The following is a 19,848-nucleotide window of genomic DNA, read 5'->3' as shown; positions in this document are numbered from 1 at the left end:
TTTTTTTTTTTTTTTTTTGGCATGAAGTTCAGAATTTTTAGGAGGGATGAAGAGAGTTATAAAATGCTCTATGGTGGTTAACACATAGAAAAAGCCAGAAAATTGGAGAATAAGGATCTGTCTTCTCATTTCCTTCTGGAGCTCCTCTTTCTTACAGGGCGCTTAACATGTGATTTAATGTCATGTCTTTAAAAGCAGGAGAACTGCGGTTCAGAACTTAATGCCAGTGCTTTGTGAAAATGCAAGAAAGCAGCCCTGTATTCTACACTTGAGAGAACCAGATACTGGACAAATAGGAGGTCATGTGCATGTTGCTTTTTCTCTTTCTTGATCATGGCATTGATTCTGTTCATAACAATGACGCGATGTCACACTCTTTCCCACACATTTGTGTGCAGATAGAAAGAATGAAACAGCACGGAGTTGTTGGAGACTCATTTGGCATCTAAAATATCAACATGCCAGCATAGATCATATTTATGAGTCTGTTGGGAGTGTCATAGCAGTGATTTAATGGGAGGCAATTGTCTCTAAGGCCCCCTGAATTATGACTGGTTTTAAAATTCTTAGAACCTATTGGAGGCTGTAGTTTCTGAAAGGCTACATAATTTAAGTGTTCCACATCCTGTCATTATAGGAGATGTCAGAATAGTAAAATTGAATCCTGGACTAAGGTGTTATAGCAGCCCTTTGGTTTGGTGGCTTTGCAGACTTTATAAATATGCCTGTGGTCTCCACAGTTGGGCAGTCAGAGGTGAATATCATTTCTCACATTTTGTACCAAGGGACTGGAACCCAAAAGGTATACGTTTTCCCGAGAGGCTCCAACAAAGTTGGCCCATGAGGTAGAGCAGCCCCTGCCTCGGCTCAGCCTCTGCTACGCTGAGCCAAGCCATGCTTCCCACACTGGCCTCTGTGTAGCTGTATCTCAGCAAGAATGCAAGTTGGGGAGAGAAGCCAGATCCTTGGGATTGTTCTAGAGAATAGAAACCTCAGAGTAGCCCTCCTTAGACCACCTAACGCATCGCATCACTGAGTACATTTAAGGGACTCGATGCTGGTAGGATTGTTAGGAATGATGCAAGTTAAAACAGTGCCCACGTTTATCGTTAGAACAAGATTCTCAGCTGACAGTTGCCTGGGAGTTTGATTTTATTCTCCTCAACCTGTCACTCCACTCAAGTCCACATCTCTCAAGGCTACACACGCATGGAGGACTGATTACAAAGCCAAAGCCTTGTCCCCGATCTGAATCTTTTGGCATTGTTGAGAAAGCAGCTTACTTGGACTGATTCAGCAGGCCAAATTTAGAACAAACAAAGATTTTAACTATCTCCCTTTATAAATTACTGAACTATTTTGTAGCTAGGCTACTCTTAATATGAACAAAAAATACTATAAAACTTTGTTGTTAATTGTAAACTATAAAATCAGTAATTGTTACCATGTGAAATGACTTTGGATGAAGGAGATGCATTTTTACCCCTTCTCAGGGTTTAGGAGAGACAAAATTGTGAGATTTTAACTCTGAATCTTTTAGAGATTTAACTCCAATCTGAGTTAAAGATTTTAACTCTAATAAGGGGTTCTTATTAGAGGTGGTTTTGTTCCTCCTGACCCCTAGAGGACATTTAGCAATGTGCGGAGGTATTCTTTATCATCATTACTTGGGTGGGCAGATGCTACTGTGCCCAGGGAGACTGCTAAACATTCTACAGTGTACAAAACAGTTCCTCATGACAAATAATTATCCAGCCCCAAAATGTCAGTAGTACTGAGGTTGAGAAACGCTCCTTTAAACTCTTGGGCTTATTTGCTGACCTTTGTGGTGGATCAGCTTTTACTTAGTTCATGCAGAGGTGAAATTAATACTAGTGCTTGAATATGTCGTTTGTATTCTGGACTTGGCCTGGATCCCCTGACCAAGTTTGGGACAAGCTCTTGCCATGTGTTGAGGACCTGAATTCAGGCAGCTAACAACAGCATCTGAACGTGTTCCCAGTGAAGGAGACGAGCCCATGTGCTAGGAAGCGCATAGGCTACATGAGGAATAGAGAGGAAAGCCGCAGCGTGGAGCCCTGCTCTTCAGAGTGTGCTTGGAGAACAAGCAGTGGCCGCATTATTGGGGAGCTTGATGGAGATGCCCCTCTCAGACTTGCTGAGTCAGAATCTTTAATTTAGCAAGATCCCCAGTGAGGCTTGTGCATGTGGACATAGAGAAGCACAGGGTAAACTTTTTTTTTTTTTTTAAACTTTGGAGGAAAATACACGTTTTTTCACATCATGGCTCTGACTCTTACTACTTGTGTGACCTTGGCCGAGTTATAAAGCCTCACTGCACCTTACTTATTTTAGCTGGAAATGGAAATAATAATATCACCTGTCCTATGAGAGCGTTGTAAGAATCAAACAAGCTTATTTGTGTCAAGAACCTGTATGGTAAAAGCTCAACAAACTGTTGCTAGTGAAAATAAGAAAAAGATTGCAAAAGCAGAAAACATTAGGGAGACAGTTTAGGTCTTAAACCTCTCATTTGCCATCACCAAACAATACTTGTATTTTTGCAGATTCAGTTTCTCTGAATACTAAAATAAAACCGGAGTTTCATACACTGCTATAGACAGTGGTCCTTGTCAGTAGTCGGCAGAGAGTAAATGGATCTGGGGACAAGCAGCCGCAACTGCTGGGCGTGTTCCCTCCTCCAGGCCTGAGGTACACCTGCTCATTGTGATTCTGAATTTGAAAGGAACATGGTAGGAAGTTTCCTGGGAAGAGGAAGGCTGTGGTAAACAGGAAGGCTGAGATTAGAAGAAGGAGTTTAGGTGAGGTGAGCCCTTGTTTTACTGGTAGGGTTTAAGAATATCCAAGTCAGCCAGGCTCGGTGGCTCACACCTATAATCCTAGCACTTTGGGAGGCTGAGGCAGGTGGATTACCTGAGGTAAGGAGTTTGAGACCAGCTTGACCAACATGGTGAAAACCCATCTCTCCTAAAATACAAAAATTAACCAGGCGTGGTGGTGCATGCCTGTAATCCCAGCTACTCACTGGGGAGTCTAAGGCAGAAAAATCACTTGAACCTGGGAGGCAGAGGTTGCAGTGAGCCAAGATCGTGCTATTGCACTCCAGCCTGGGGGACAGAGCAAGACTCCAACTCAAAAAAAAAAAAAAAAAAAAAAAAAGAATATCCAGGTCAACCCCACCTAACTCTCAACAGTGCTCTCCCCTGTTGCCTAGCTGGGTCCTGGGTTCTCTTGACGCACATGAGTTGTGAGAGTGCATGCCATGCCAGCCAGACCACCTCATAGGAATTAGTTTTCGGAAATGAGACTCTTGTAAACCAGTGGGAGATACGCTTCTAAGGTGAGGTAAAGCAGAACTTGAATCACAACTGCAGTGTCCCACAGAATTCCAAGAGCCAAGATGGTAAAAGAATTAAAAAAAGGAAAAAGGGAAAGGGCTCAAATGAAAGACTTCACGCTGCAGAATAAAATTAAATAAAAGGATGAAATTGAACTATATCATATTCAGTAATGACTAATCCTAAGTATACAGGTTTTGGCAGGGGAAGGGATTTGTTTTCTAAGTGTTTTGCAGGAAAATATTTTTTCCATCTTTGATTTTAATTAGAATAGATTTGCATTATTTTTCCTTAGTTTTTATTTTTAAAATATTTATTGCCACAAATTTATAAAATAGAGGGAAAACATAAATAACAGCACATGTAAACCCGGTACTTCTGTTCCTTCTCTTATTCAACAGTTATTTCTTAGGCCCCTGCTGGGTGTGAGCAGCTGTGCTCAGTGATGACTTTGCCTTGCTGGCAAGGTAGCAAGGTTCTAACCTTGTTAGGGCTTATAGTTGAGTAGCTGAAATTTCTATGTCTTTTCTGTGCCCCTAGTAAATATATGATAGCGAACAACAAGAGCTTTTTTTTTTTTTATTGTGTTCTTAGTCCTGTTCTCAGTGGTTTATAGCCTATTAACTCAGTCTCTTTACCACCACTCTGAGGGGAGGCACTGTCATACCCACCTGACAGATTGGGAAGTGGAAGCATCAGAAGGTTGAGCAACTTGCTAAAGATCACAAAATCAAAAATGACAGAATCTTTAAAAAAAATGTATCATACTTTAAGTTTTGGGATACATGTGCAGAACATGCAGGTGTGTTACATAGGTATATACGTGCCATGGTGGTTTGCTGTATCCGTCACTCCATATCATCTACATTAGGTATTTCTCCTAATGCCATCCCTCCCCAATCCCCCCTACCCCCTGCTATCCCTCCCCTAGCCCCCCACCTCCCAATAGGCCCTGATGTGTGATGTTCCGTTCCATGTGTTCTCATTGTTCAGCTCCCACTTATGAGTGAGAACATGTAGTGTTTGGTTTTCTGTTCTTGTGTCAGCTTGCTGAGAATAATGGTTTCCAACTTCATCCATGTCCTTGCAAAGGACATAAACTCATCCTTTTTTATGGCTGCATAGTATTCCGTGGTGTATATGTGCCACATTTGCTTTATCCAGTTTATCATTGATGAGCATTTGGGTTGGTTCCAAGTCTTATTGTGAACAGTGCCACAATAAACATACTTGTGCATGTGTCTTTATAATAGAATGATTTATAACTTTTTTCATATACACTCATTGCTGGGTCAAATAGTATTTCTATTTCTAGATCCTTGAGGAATCACCATACTGAATGACAGAGTCTTGATTAGAATCTTGGCAACCTGACTCCAGAACCTGCCCTATTAATCACTAAACTATACTGCCTCTCATAATATGTATCAAATTGAGGTGATACTTTATAGATAATTTCAACAGTACAAAGGAACATTCTCCTATTATGCATGTAAACCCCCAAAAGATGTAGAATTTTCATCTATTCATTTGTTTGATAGGACCATAATGAAATAAGACTCTATAAAGCTGTGTAATTCAGACATAGGAAACGTTTGGATTATAGTGGTATCTAGTGGGAAGCAAATGGTCTTCTGAATCAGAAAGATGTGAGCTAGACTATGCCAGGGGACCTACTTACTCACTGTATGGCTTTGGGCAAGTTACCGAGCCTCAGTTTCCTTTCCAGGCTAATACCTGCCTTCTGGACTTGCCATCAGGATTAAACGAGTCTACCTGTATAAAATGCACGGCACAGTGCCCAGCACTTGGTAGAGGGTCTGTTAATGGTCACTGTTATTACGGGCTATTCAATGCATTTTAATCTTCTTTCAGAATACCTGGCCAGATAGCACAGTAGTTAAGAATGCACATGAGAGCCAGACTGTTGGGTTCTAGTCCTGGCTCAACTCCTTCCTAGCTCTGTGACATTAGGCAAGTTGTATAAACTCCCTGTGACTCGGTTTAAACTATCTTTAAAACGGGATAGTTACAATACTTATGTCTTAGAGTTTTGCGGGTGTTAAATTATTATACATAAAGCTCTGAGAACAGTTTGGTACACGGTAGGCACTGTATGAACGTTTTCTATAATTAATAATATTAAATAACATTTTCAGAAGAAGTTGAAAATATCACACCTTAAAAAGCAGGTATCTTTAAATACTTCCTCAGCTACTGAAGTTTTGCTTGCTATTTGACGTATCATTTTTTCATGTTTGTGGCTCAGACATGGCTTATTTCAATGCGTATTAACACATGAATTTTAAGTTTGGTGATCTTATTATATTTCATCTGAATGAACAGAATTTGCTGATTTGGCACTGTGTTTGAGCATGCATTTTATGTTGAAAAATGACAATTCTGGAATGTTCTTTTCCCTCTCCAGATTATTCAGAGCTGGGAGAGCTTCCCCCACGATCTCCTTTAGAACCAGTTTGTGAAGATGGACCCTTTGGCCCTGCACCAGAGGAAAAGAAAAGGACATCTCGTGAGCTCCGAGAGCTGTGGCAAAAGGCTATTCTTCAACAGATACTGCTGCTCAGGATGGAGAAGGAAAATCAGAAGCTCCAAGGTTGGTTTGCCATCTTGCTATTGAGCAGGCCTGGTCTTACCTAGGCTCTAAAGTGAATCACATCAGACGTAGCATGCTGTCTTAAAAATATAGCAGCATGATAGTCTAATGTACACATCTATCTATAGTGTCTGTTTACTGTTTCAGAGTCTTATTAACACTGTTTACCTTTTGGTGATCTAATGATAGTTTCACCAACTGTGTTCATTATTCCTATATGGTCACCATTTGTACAGTGTTTAGAAATTCCGAGATACAAGCTTTAAATCTGAGCTCTAACACTCTGAAAGGTGTTTGTTTTGTTTCATCCCCCCGTCCCCCACTCCCTCTCGCTCTCTCAACTTTATCCTCAGCCATAGTCTGCGCCTGTGTGTTACGTATGAACTTTTCTTGTGTAAGTCATTAAAATGCATAACTTTATGTGCTTTTTCAGTGAGTTGCAAGTAATCAGAAAAAAAAAAAAAAACATTAGCTGAGCTCTACCTGTACTGATATCAATAGTGTCAAAATATGAACTTGTAAAGTTTAGAATTTGTTCATTTCCTGTTTCCATACTGACACTGGAACCAATTAATATTATCTTCAAAGTAGCGTAAGACACAAAGTTTACGTACCCTTTGGAAAGAGCATGGGTTTTAGGGTGTCTAGACAACTGCCCCGCTATGAAGTCATGAAGATTTTGAGCAGGAAGTCTGCATAGTCCCTTTCAAAGGGAAGACGTAGCAGGTGGTTCAGTTATACTGCCATTCCCCAGAACAATTTTGGAATTAAAGTACCTTTCATTCAGCATCATCTTTGATTGCAGACTTTGGTCTTTTAAAATGACCTTGTTGCTTTTAGAGCTGAAAGTCATTCAGACACCAAGTCTGAGGAATAAGCTCCCAAGAATGTGTTGCATCCCGTGAGTTTCAGTTCATAGCTAGTGTCATAGCGAGTGAATAGACGTTCTCTGTGCATGTCCATGAGATACTTGTGAGTTATGACAACACTGGGTACCGGAAACATAGTTTCTGCAGTTGAAAAGTACGAATTCATAGGCTGTAAAGAGATAGTGTCTGTATATTTTGACTGGAAACAAAAAATGAAATATAAAGGCATAAGAACTGCCGACATGAAAGTAGTCCCTTAGTTGGAATAGGTTAGTAAGCTTTCCTGTATGCAGTTGTGAAGCTGAGAAAGACAGGTCCTCCCATCAGGGTGCTGTGGATGGTGATAGCACGCTGGAGGGCAGGTAGAGCAGATGAGTGCTGTTTTTTTCCAACTCAGTTTTTCTGCTGCTTTCTTGTGTGCTCTTGAAGGTAATTCTAAAAGCAGATGTCAAAAAGATGTTTGGTAGTGATGGTGTTACTGCATGTCTCATCAGTTAAATGATAGCTCAGAAGCACAGCAGTTATATTCTTATATATCTTGGGATTTTTGTTGAAGAGGAAAAAGGCAGTTATGTTCATCACGTAGGTCATAAACTTTAATGCTGATACTGGCCAATCTTCTTGCAAATGACAGCCATGTAAAATCAGGGCATAGCTATAAAATGGGAATGGTGCTCACAGCTGGCATCTTCAGAATGTGGTGAGGACAGCTGTAGTTGGCGAGGCGAAATCGTATGCTGCAAAAGCAGAAAGCATCCTGCTGTGCAAACAATGACCAGGCAGACTAGAATGAACAGGCGAGAGTTTCCTAAGGTTACCTGGAACGCCTTGCCAGGTGTTGCATTAAGTTTACTGGCCCTTGCCAACATTCTTCTAGTGCTTCCTCATTTCATTTGGCTTCTTGGCACTGCTCAGTTTTTGTGGTCTTTTATTTTGACTGTTTGCTTCGTTTCTCTTCTTAGCTCTGTAAAGTTCAACATGTGTTTATCTCTGTGGTGAAAACGCAATAAACTTGTTTAATATAATGCTGGAAGCATTAATCTATTGTGTTAGTGTGTATAGGACCTGGATTGCTGAGAAAAATAACCAGCAGTAAGAGCCTGATTGCTTAAAAATATTTAGTAAGTTTTGTCGGGGTGGGTTGGGGGGGCAGAACTTTTACATTAAATATAGATGCAGGGTTTGACAAGAAGCAGCCAGAGTGTACAGTAAGTCTTCGCTTAGTGTTGCCAATAGGCTCATGGAAACTGCAACTTTCAGCAAAATGAGGTATAATGAAACCAATTTTACCAAGGGTTTATTGATGAAAACAAGAGTTAAGTTCCTATGGCATATTTCTGGGCACAAAAACATCACCAAATTCTAAATAAAGACCTAAGACACTTCTATTATTAAATACTAATGTAATTGTGAGCTATGCAAACATTTAAGAAATATTAATAAAAATAATTATTGGCTCGGCACAGTTGCTCATATCTGTAATCCCAGCACTTTGGGAGGCCGAGGTGGGTAGATCACCTGAGATCAGGAGTTTGAGACCAGCCTGGCCAATGTGGTGAAACCTCTTCTCTACTATAATTACAAAAAAAAAATTAGCTGGGCATGGTGGTGGGCACCTGTAATCCCAGCTACTCAGGAGGCTGAGGCAGGAGAATCACTTGAACCCAGTAGACAAAGGTTGCATTGAGCCAAGATGATGCCACTGCACTCCAGCCTGGGCAACAGAGCGAGACTCCGTCTGAAAAAAATAAAGGTAATTATTTTTCCACCTACTCCGCTTCAGGGTCTAGGTGGCCAGAACCTTTCCCGGCAGCTTGGGGTGCAAGGCAGGAACGGGCCCTGGACTCAATGTCATCCCATCTCAGGGTGACTCACACACACACACACACACTCAGACTGGGACCATGTAGACATACTGATTAACCTAATGTGCACATCTCTGGGACGGGGGAGGAAACTGAAGCACTTGGAGAAAACCCACATAGACATGGAAAGAACACAAACTCCGCACAGACCAAGGCCCCGGGCCGGGAATCCATTTTTTACTTATCAGCATTATAAAGAAGTGAAATTGAGCACAAAGACGTTTTTCGAGGACCTGCTGTGGACTATGTGCTTAGAGAGATAGGCATCCTATTGTGGGGTTTTTTTCCTCCCTTCTTAAAGGAAGGTTAAATTACATCTGGGATGGCTCTTGAAATTGATCAGGGGTTCAAGCTGACTTGCATACTCTTTGGGAAAGAATTTAGAAGAATGTGTGTGAGAAAGTTTTTCCTATGCTTAAGCCTATTTCCTGACTTGACTATATGAATCAAATATTTTTACTATTCTGGAAGCATTGCATCCTGGAAAGAATGGTACTGTGCCACCTAAGTCTACCTCACACCATTGTAGCACTTGGAAGCTGAAGTTGTGATTTCTCCAAAATTAGCTAATTTTCACTGGTGTTAGGACAAAAAGCGTTGCCTCTCTTTGAAGCCACCAGTCCTCTGCCGTCCCCACTGCGAGGCCATTTCCCCCTGACCCCTTGTTTTTTTGAGACGAAATTTTGCTCTTGTTGCTTAGGCTAGAGTGCAGTGGCATGATCTCAGCTCACTGCAACCTTGCCTCCTGGGTCCAAGCAATTCTCCTGCCTCAGCCTCCCAAGTAGCTGGGATTGCAGGTGCCTGCCACCATACCCGGCTATTTTTTTAAATTATTAGTAATAGAGATGGGGTTTCACCATGTTGGGCAGGCTGGTCTCGAACTCCTGACCCCAGGTGATCCACCCACCTTGGCCTCCCAAAGTTCGGGAATTATAGGCATGAGCCACTGCGCCCGGTCTACTTTTCCCTATTTTTAAATGAAGATGTGAGCAGCCTAATGCAAGATCACATCATGTGATTCAATAATACAGCCATGGCTTAGTGTTGGCATGTTATTGCCAGTTGAGCCAATTCATATAACTCAGCATTTTATACTTTACTAAGACTAAAATGATGTGATAACATTAAATTTTGAATTACAGTTAATGTTTTTTGTTTTTTTAAAAAACACTTTTCTTAGTTAAATAATATGTGATGGTTTAAAAATCAAATATTCAGTGCAGTTCTTCTAAAATCTCTGCAAGTGTGGGGGTCATTTAGATGCTGAGCCTCCCAGCCTCTTAGCTTTCCATTCTAAGCTTCAAGAGGTAGTGGCAGCTGGCGAGACAGCTTTGTCTGAGAATGCCATTGTTAACAGAGCAGAACTGGGGACAGAGCAGCCATAGCCCGCCCTCCAGACCTGAGCATTATCACAAAGTCCAAGTTGGCTCAGACATTTGTGTTAAACCGTAACAAATATTTTAGAGAACTTCGTTGCAAATTTACTTTTGATCTCAGTCAATCCTATTCCCCGATCCCCACAAGCTTAAAAAACCACATGGGCGTGTGGGGTCTTATTTAATGCTGTGAGCAGCTGGGTCCTGTATCTGAAGTTCTGGTCTTGGAGCCTGGCGTTTGCTGCAGGTCTGCACCATCTGCCTTGGTTGATAAGGCATTTTGGAGGCCACTGATTTTAGGCAGCAGTGTTGTCAGGACACCAAAACAGCAGGATGTTGCTTGGGCCAGTAGCAAAATACATGGATTGAGCCTTTTCAGCTGAATCTTCTGGCCAGTTCTTTCTGGCTGTGTGAAGTTGTGTTGACTTCAGAGCAGGTTCCTCATGTGGCCTGCTGGGCTCTGTTAGGGTGGCCAGATGCGCTTGTAGCAGCCTTACTGCCAGGGAAGCGTATGCTGGCATCAAGAGCCCAGCACTGCTGCCAGTTGCTGTTCAGCAAGGCTAGCCCCAAACGTGATTTGCTGCAAGGATTAGCTCAACTCTGGTGACATTTATCGTGTTTTCTCATCGCTCAAATCTCAGCCCCCCCCACCAAAAAAAAGAAACAAAAAAACTAGGATTGACATTTTTAAAAAATGTGAACTCCAGAGGTGTCGGGAATTGTGTAACAGGACCTTAGAAATGTATTCGTCAAAGCAAGAGGGGAAAGATTAAAGATGGGAGATGGAAAACATAAACGTTGAGAGGAAGGCAGCACTGCGCCTAGGATCATGCAGCTTCCTTCTAGCTAGTAAATAACCGTGGCCAAATCACCTGATCTTTCTGAGCTTCAGTTTCTGTGGCCATGAAATGAGAGATTGGGCCCAGGAATCAATGTAAATTGTTAATTTCACATTTCCCATTATCGACACTATTCCCCCCTAAGTTTGATAGTTTGGTTATAATTCTTCATGCAGCTTTAAGGTTGAGTAAGTTTTGGCGGGAAACAATAGCTATCTTCATACATTTGAGAGATGTCATTTGAAAGGGGGAGATTTATATAGTTGAGCTCCAAGAAGCAGAAATGGGATCAATGGTAGAAGCTACCAAACAGAGGTTTGGCTCTAAATATGAAAACTATCTTTGGAGTGCCTCTCCTAGTTTAGATGAAAAAATTGCATCCAGTTGTAACCATGCTAGTCACTAGGAATTTTATTAATAACACATAGCTGCTGTCCTGGGAGACTTATGGTTTGATAGGGGTAAGATGGAAAGAATTGGGCAGATGTGGGTTTTGTGTTAGCAGTAGAGCCAACAGGGTACATTGGGAGTGAGGGGGTAAGAGAAGTCACATTCTTCCTAGGTTTTTAGTGTTTTCCAAAACAAGGAAAATGGGTAGGGGCATGGACAGTGACTTTAACTAGATCCGCTAAGCCGGTTGTACTGCTCGCCATCTCAGCAGGATAGCAGTAGGCAGCCATGTTGTGTAATGGAAGCATAGCTGTAGCCTGGACCAATGCCCTCTTGATGGTCTATTCCAGCCTCCGAAAATGATTTGCTAAACAAGCGCCTGAAGCTCGATTACGAAGAAATTACTCCCTGCCTTAAAGAAGTAACTACAGTGTGGGAAAAGATGCTTAGCACTCCAGGAAGATCAAAAATTAAGTTTGACATGGAAAAAATGCACTCGGCTGTTGGGCAAGGTAAGCTTTGTTGGGAATCACCTAGTCAGTCTCACCCCTCTTTGGGGATTGGGGAGAAGTGTGGAATAAAAAAATTAAGTCTAATTTTAGTGGCCATCTCCCTTCTTTTCATCACATCTTAATCTATTTCCAGATACCTTACTTAATAGATAGGAGTTTCAACCACCTTTCATGATTCCTCTTAATTAAAATTCCCAGAAGACCAGGAAATAGGAAGAAGACAGAAAAACCCAAGGGCTTGGTTACCTATAAACTGGATAATGATTTGATGATATACTTGGAATTAAATTATAAACTAGAAACTAATCGTATGGCTTCTCTCTGGGTGCCTTAGGGAGACAGCATAGGGTATGGAGCACAGACTTCAGACAGGTGGTTTTGGGTTTAAGTCCCAGCCCTGCCGCTTACTTTTGCAGTGTGATCTTAGACAAATGCCTCACCCTCTCTGGGCTGCAGTTTCCACAAGTGTAAGATGTGGGTGGTGACAGTGGATGTTATGAGGAGCACACAGCATGTGTCTGCCATACTGTAAGGCCTTAGAGAGCGGGCAGGATTCACTGTTTTCTCAGTGTGATCTGCCAGCCCAAACTGTTACTGGTCTAAGAAGAGGAGATAAGTACAGAAGTTGAGACTAAGTGTTTGGAAATGTTTCTGGCAATTTGACACAGTGATCCTAATAAAAAAATGTGGATTTACGTTTTGTCCATCTTACCTTTTTTTCATTTTGTTTTTCTACTAATTTATTTTTACTGTATGGTATAAAAAATCAGTCTGTAGTGGATTGGAACATTTTTTAAAAACAAAAAAAAAATTGATGTTTCACAGATAGTTTGAAAAGTGCTGTTTTGGAGCTTACCTTAGTCATGATTAGTGTTCTAGTCAAACAATGATTTATTTTAAAATGTGTGTTAATGTCTTCTGGCAAGAGTAAAAGTCTGAGTCTGATCTGATTCTATGCTACTGAGTTCCAGTTGAGCTGATCATGAATAACCAGGTGTTTTGAATAAGGGTTGCAAATATGTACAGAATGGGTTTTTCCTGGCTTTATCAGTTGTACAGTGGAAAAACATTGCATGTGTATTTTTCATCTCTAGGAGCATTAATGGAACAAAGCAGTATTTTCTACTATAGTCTTTTAGGCATTTTTTACCCTTTTCTGAATTTTGACATCGATTTTAGTAATCATAGGTAGTTACTGTTTGTTATGCCTTTCTCCTTTCTAGGGATAAGCACACTTGGGCTTAGAGCAGCTGAGTAGTGGCTCAGGCCACAGAGCTGGGTTCACACCACCGTACTGCACTGTCTCCTGTTGAACAGGATCTCAAGGTGCTTTTCTCAGAACATGTATGCAGTGGTGAAGACTGAAATGCTGTATTCACAGCAGCTTTCAGTGTGACTTTGGCAGGTACCCTCTTTCTGGGCTCCTGCCTCTTTGCTGATAGAATGAGAGACTTGCACCAAGCTGAGGATCTTGGAGCTCTCTTCGAGTCTTAATATTCCTTGCACCTGTAGCTGTCACTTAAGGTTTACCCTTACACCAAATGGCTCCAAATTGCCGCTTTGAAAAGGCAGAAAGCAGAGAAAAGAGTGAGCCTGTTCTTCCCCCTTTCACGTTTGCCTAGATGATCGCCTTCAGGTGTCTTTCCTTCTGTGAAAGGCCAATTGCTGTCTGTGACAGCATTCCAAATATTTGAGCTTCTTAGAAGCCTGGCACCTGGATATTTGTTTTTCATTGGGCATATTATGTGGAGGCTAATAGAAATACTCCAGGAATCTGGACCCTGGGTAGTGAAAATCGGGCATAGATGATTGAACGTTCTATATACTGGAGTGAGCTAAGGCTGACCTGGAATTTCCTTAGGTATTCCCTGACTTTGCCATGTCACTTTTTATGGCAGAACTCTCTCTAACCATAAAGGGGGCTTTTGTCAATCAGGTGGTTTTAACACATTAAGATTTAACAACTCCAAACAAATGATGCTGGTCTATTTAGTGGCTCAGAGTAAAAATGTGAATCTAAAAATGTGAGACTAAATTAGAATCATATCTTTGACCTTTGAAGTAGAGGCTAACTCTGGCTCAGAGATCTTGAAAGAGAGGACAGTTGTGTAGATTAAGAGGCCCTTCCTCGGCCGGGTGTGGTGGCTCAGGCCTGTAATCCCAGCACTTTGGGAGGCCAAGGCAGGTGGATCACAAGGTCAGGAGTTCAAGACCAGCCTGGCCAACATGGTGAATCACCGACTCTACTAAAAATACAGAAATTAGCTGGGCATGGTGGCATGTGCCTATAATTCCAGCTACTTGGGAGGCTGAGGCAGGAGAATTGGCTTGAACCAGGACCCAGGAGGCGGAGGTTGCAGTGAGCCAAGATCACGCCACTGCACTTCAGCCTGGGCTACAGAGTGAGACTCTATCTAAAAAAAAAAAAAAAAAAAAAAGAGGCCCTTCCTCGTAGTGATGTAAAACACCCTGAAATGACAGAAATAAAGGAATTTATAAAATTTTCCCAGTTAAAATTAGATGAGGAGGCAGGATTAGGGTATCAATTTAGGAGAAGATAGTATAATTATAGATAATTCAGTTTAGTTCAGGTCAAAATGATTTCTCTAAAGATATCTAGATAGAACCTTATAAGCTGGAATGTATTTTTTAGGAATGAGATTGCAGAGTGGCTGCCTGAGCTTCTGACAGTAAGGGCAGAGGTAAACTCTGCTTACCTTTGACCCAGCAATGCCAGTTATAGAAACATACTCTAGAAATGAATCAACCAAAAATGTACTGTAGTAAGAATGCTTATTGTGGCATTGTTTAATAGCCAAAACAAAACAGAATACCCAACCATGTGACTATTCTATGTCATATTCCCTGAAAACGACATTGTAAGTAGGTCTGTATTTACTGATGTAAAAGATGTCTGACATAAGTTGTTAAATGAAAAGAGTACAGCATGGTCTCCTGTGCAGCTGAGAGTTCTCTATGTGTATACATGGAAAAACATCTATGATGCAGGTATCCGGGTCATAGGCAGGACTCCTCTCCTGGCAAAATTATTAATAGCTTTCCTCCTCCTCACTTCAAAAGCTTCCTGCTTTGGATGGTGAATATGTGTTCATTCTAGTTATGAGTGGTTTTTCACTTTCTTTATACCTTTTACATTTTCAGAGGTTTTTTTTTTTTTTTTTTTTTTTTTTTTTTTTTTTTTTTTTTTTTTTTTTTTTTTTTTTTTTGTCCTCCTTTTAAACAGTGAGTATATATTACTTTTTTAGGTGAGGAAGAAGCAATTTACATGGGGGGTGGAGGAACAGCCTCCTGCCCACCCAGACCCTGCCTGCAAGCCCTAGGCGGGCTCCACTGCCAGGTTTCCCTCTTGGATTAGGAGCGAAGGTAGCACCACACTGGGGAAGGGTGTTCTTAGCAAAAACATGGGGTCCAACCTGTGTGATCCTGTGCTTTCAGTCACAGAATCTAAGCTTACTCCTGAATACCACAATATCGGTTACTGTCCAATGACACAGCCAATATTTATTTCTTCCAAAAAGTAAAGGTCTGATAAGACAATGGGAATTATTTAGTAACAGGAAATTGGACATTTCATAACTTGGGAAAATTTTCCAGTTTGAAGAAAAGTATTTTGTGAAATAAAGCTCCACTCTAAATCACTTACCATGCTGTTTTCCAGCCCACATTTACTTGTCATCAGGGTGTGAAGTATTTGTGGGGAGAGAGAGAGAGAGAGAGAGAGAGAGAGAGAGAGAGAGAGAGAGAGAGAGAGAGTGTGTGTGTGTGTGTGTGTGTGTGTGTGTGTGTGTATGTGTGTGTGTGTGTGTGTGTGTATGTACGTACCCAGGATATATCTATGCGCTGGAATAGCAGAGAGGGAGACAAGAAATAGAAGATAGCAGAAAGCAGATATCAGGGTGTATTTGTTTCCTGTTGCTATTGTAACAAGTTACTACAAAAATGGCGACTGAAACAACAGAAATTCTTCTCTCAGTGTTCTGGAAGCCGAAACTCTAAAACCATGGTGTCAGCCTGTCTGCAGTTGGCCTCCTCCGGCTGCTGGTGGCCATCAGCTTCCTAGACTTGTGGCCACGGCACTCCAGCCTCTGCCCCCTTGGTCGCATCTATTCCCCTTCTCATCTCCTCCTCTGCATGTCTATTATAAGGATGCTTGTCCCTGGATATAGGCCCACCTGGATAATCCAGGATGCTCTCCTCCTCTCAAAGTCCTTGCTTAATTAATTCTGCAAAGAAGGGCAACATTTACAAGCTCCAGGAATTAGGAATTGAACACATCTTTTTTGAGGGGCCACCATTCAACTCACTCTACAGAGTCATTATATTAATGCTGAGATAAAATTAAAGAAGGTATAGGATGTGGTCATGATTTACTGGGGCCCTGTATTTCTCCTACAGGCCAACTTAAAAAAAAAAATGATATGTGAAAGGGAAAAAACAAAGTACTTACTACACAGTAAGTACTTCCAAGAGGTGACTCACTGAGTCCTTGTGAATCTGTTAATAAAATGATTACTATTTGGTTCAAATCAACAGATGGTTGTTTTATCATTCATTGCAAGATAGAAAATATATCTTGCAATGAATGACCAAAAGATATTTTTTCTCTAGTCCCCGTTTGAGTAGCAGCCTTGTTTGACATTTTCGACATGGAGGACACCAAGAGGAAATGGCAATCAATGTCCCTGGGCTGTCACTCACCGGCTAATGACCTGGGGCAAGGGACCTATTCTCACTGCCTCTCTTTTCTTTACCATGAGGATAATTGTGTTTCCCTTAGAAGGCTATGAGGGTGATATGGACCAATATACGTAACGTGTGGAATGGCAGCGGTGCACAGTGGCCCCACGATCAGTGCTGTCTGCTGCTGCTACCTTGCCAGAGCAGAAACTTTTCCCAAGGGTGACCAGAGACAGAAACCAGAGAAACCATCCTCTGGGCAGGCTCTGAGTGGCAGGACAGGGTACAAAGTGGCTTTTTTCCCTGGATGGAAAGAAAGATGAATTCCTAACTCGGAGGCTTCTTTCTCCAGAGAGACGAGAAAGACTTGGCATCTGATTCTTCAGTCTTCTTGCTCTCCCCCTTCCCACCTTTTGGCCTTGTAATAGCTGAGGAATGAGCTAAAGAATTTTGGTGGAAAACTGTTGCCTTTTAAAATTAGGTTTGCCTTGAATAACATCCTTGACTTCAAGAGAACTTTTCTGAGTTTTAGACGGTTTTTTTAATCACTGTGAGTATTCAAATCAATCACAGGTACAGCATTAGGTGGAGGCTCGTGGACATTTTCTGTTTTTAGGCTTTGTTGGATGCTCATGGCAGTGTCTACGCGGTCAGTTCCTGCCCAGCCTCTGGGCCTGTCTTGCAGCTTATCTTGCAGAAAGAAGCCTCACCAGAATTCCAGAATCTCAGCTATGATCAGCTTACACCATCTCAGCTCAGAAACGTTCAGTGGTTCCCTGGAGCTAGCAAACAAAGTGCAGGTTTCTTGCCCTCAGTTTTGCCTCTGACAGTAGCCCTTCCAGCCTCCTTGCCAGCTGCTCTTTCCATGCACCCTTGTGCCTGAGGCAAACTGAATCACTCTCGGTTCCCTCTCTCTGGTGCTCTTCTCTCTTCCTTTTCCTTCATCTTTAAGGCTTGGGTCAAATGAAGGATTCTGTGGAAACTTGATTGCTCAGTTAGAAATAAGCCAACTTCTCCTTCATCTGAGCTCTGTTTCCTTTTGATTCTCTCTTGTTTCTGAGATCCTGTCTTACAATACAGTTTTTCATACTTGGCCTTATTTGCCTAGAATGTCGATCATTGACACCAGGGCTCAGGTCATATTCTTTATTCCTTGCAGAGTCTGATAGGGTCAGAACGTGATAACACATTGGAGAAGTGAAAAGAAAGAAGGAAGGGGCCAGGGAAGTGAGGGGAGAATGGGGTGTGGAAGTAAGGGAAGAAGCAAACAGGACAAGGTTTTAGTTGCCTTCTTTCTGTTCCTGTGCTGTTAATTAATAATGGAACTAGTGGCCAGGCACGGTGGCTCATTCCTGTAATCTCAGAACTTTGGGAGGCTGAGGCAGGAGTATTGCTTGAGCCCAGGAGTTTGAGACAAGCCTGGTCAGCGTAGTGAGATCCTGTCTCTACAAGAATAAAAAGATAATTAGCCAGGTATGGTGGTGGGCACCTGTAATTCCAGCTACCCAGAAGGTTGAGGTGGGAGGATCATTTGAGCCCAGGAGGTTGAAGCTGCAGTGAGCTGTGATTGTGCCACTGCACTCCAGCTTGAGTGACAGAGCCAGACTCTGTCTCAAGAAAAAAAAAAAAAGGAACAAGAATTTGGATACATGGAACATGAAACACAACTGATTTTTATTATTAAGCTGTATTCTATGGATAAATTATCTCTGTATCTTCTATTCCCCCTTTTAAAGGTGTGCCACGTCATCACCGAGGTGAAATCTGGAAATTTCTAGCTGAGCAATTCCACCTTAAACACCAGTTTCCCAGCAAACAGCAGCCAAAGGATGTGCCATACAAAGAACTCTTAAAGCAGCTGACTTCTCAGCAGCACGCGATTCTTATTGATCTTGGTAAGCCTGTGCCATCGATTAGAGATGAAATGGAAGTTTCACTTACATGAAAAATCTGAAGAGACTGTCTGAGTTATTTAGTGACCTGCCTTTAGGCTTAGCAATCAAAATTTACTACCGAGACTTTTAATTTAAAAAGCCCTAGGGTAATCATACGTGTCGTCTTCAAGCATAGAAAAATCTCCGTATTTTCACTGGGTAGCCTGTTAACTTGGCTTTGCATGGAGGGCGGGTGTTTATTAAGGCTGCAGCCATAACTGTGGTTCAGTCCAGTAACTCAAATACTGATGAGAGGTTTTTATAGTCAACTGAAGGAGCATCCTGGAAAACGTATAGATGTTCAAAACTGAGGCTTGGTTTAATTACAGGAGCCACTCCCTCATTTTCACTGCTTACAAACAGATTTCATCAGAAAAATTACAGAACGCGGTTTGTGTGTGTGCCTTGAATGATTTTATTTTGGAAACTGGGTGGCACCTTGTCTCTTGAGTAGTTTTAAAAATATGAAGATGGGAACAGGGTGCAATCGGCACCCCATCCTCCGCCACATCTATGGGTTCTGAATTTGGGGGCTCAACCACCAACCTCAGATGGAAAATATTTGGGAAGAAAAATCAATGAAAAAATAATAGATTTTAAAATATAGTCACTGTCTCCAGAGGATTTACATTGTATTAGGTGTTATAGGTAACCTGTAGATGATTTAAAGCGTATAGGAGGATGTGCATAGGTTATGTGCAAACGTGGCACCACCTTATAGAAGGGCCTTGAGCACCGTGGGTTTTAATATCTGTGGGGACTCCTACAGCCTGTCCCCTGAGGATGCCACGGGATGACTGTATGGGATAGATTTGCCGTTGCCACTGTGAAGAACTTGTTGAACTGGGTGTGATTATGATGCACAGAGGGCCCTCCTGACTTGTCAGTGGCCATGCATGGGGTCAGGTGGCAATGCATTCTGTTTGCCTGCTGCCTGTCACCCAGGCTGCTGTCTGTACTGGTGGTGAGCTGGCTCGATGTGGCAGGAGTTTGGCCCTGCTGCTTTTAGAGCCTGTGGCCCTGCTTCCAGAATACCTGTTCTGCTTGCGGCTGCTGCTGAAGGCTGCATACCGCACTCACTGCTTTGGCGCCCTGCAGGGGCCCAGTTCTCTGAGTGTTCCTGCAGCCACGACAGAGGGTGCAGTGTGAACACATCGGGCGGTATTAAGTCCTTTTCTCTCAAACCACGTAGCTAGCCTTAAAGGTTAATTTCATAACGCTTAAGGTTATTCTTTAGCTTAAATGTCATCTCTGAGAAGCTGTCCCTGACTGTGGTCTCCTGTCCCACCTGAAGACTGGATGAGGTGTCCTGCTAAGCCCCCCATAACACCCCACACTCTCCCCATGATGTGTATCACATTTATCACCATCACTGTTATCTGCTTATTATCA

The 19,848-nt window shown here is 42.1% G+C and overlaps 1 protein-coding gene across 1 annotated transcript in view; it reads left to right on the top strand.

Annotated features, from left to right (window-relative positions):
• TBC1D1 (TBC1 domain family member 1) overlaps positions 1-19,848 on the top strand; it is a 241,899-nt gene that overhangs the window by 189,114 nt on the left and 32,937 nt on the right. Inside the window, exons 15-17 of the mRNA XM_017527240.2 lie at positions 5,788-5,973; positions 11,663-11,824; positions 18,259-18,417. Coding sequence (XP_017382729.1) covers positions 5,788-5,973; positions 11,663-11,824; positions 18,259-18,417 — 507 coding nt within the window. The remainder of the gene's footprint in view (positions 1-5,787; positions 5,974-11,662; positions 11,825-18,258; positions 18,418-19,848) is intronic.

This window comes from Cebus imitator, unplaced genomic scaffold (genome assembly GCF_001604975.1).
Source record: "Cebus imitator isolate Cc_AM_T3 unplaced genomic scaffold, Cebus_imitator-1.0 Scaffold47, whole genome shotgun sequence".
Taxonomy (NCBI): Eukaryota; Metazoa; Chordata; class Mammalia; order Primates; family Cebidae; genus Cebus; species Cebus imitator.
This window is presented reverse-complemented; position numbering and strand designations above follow the sequence as displayed.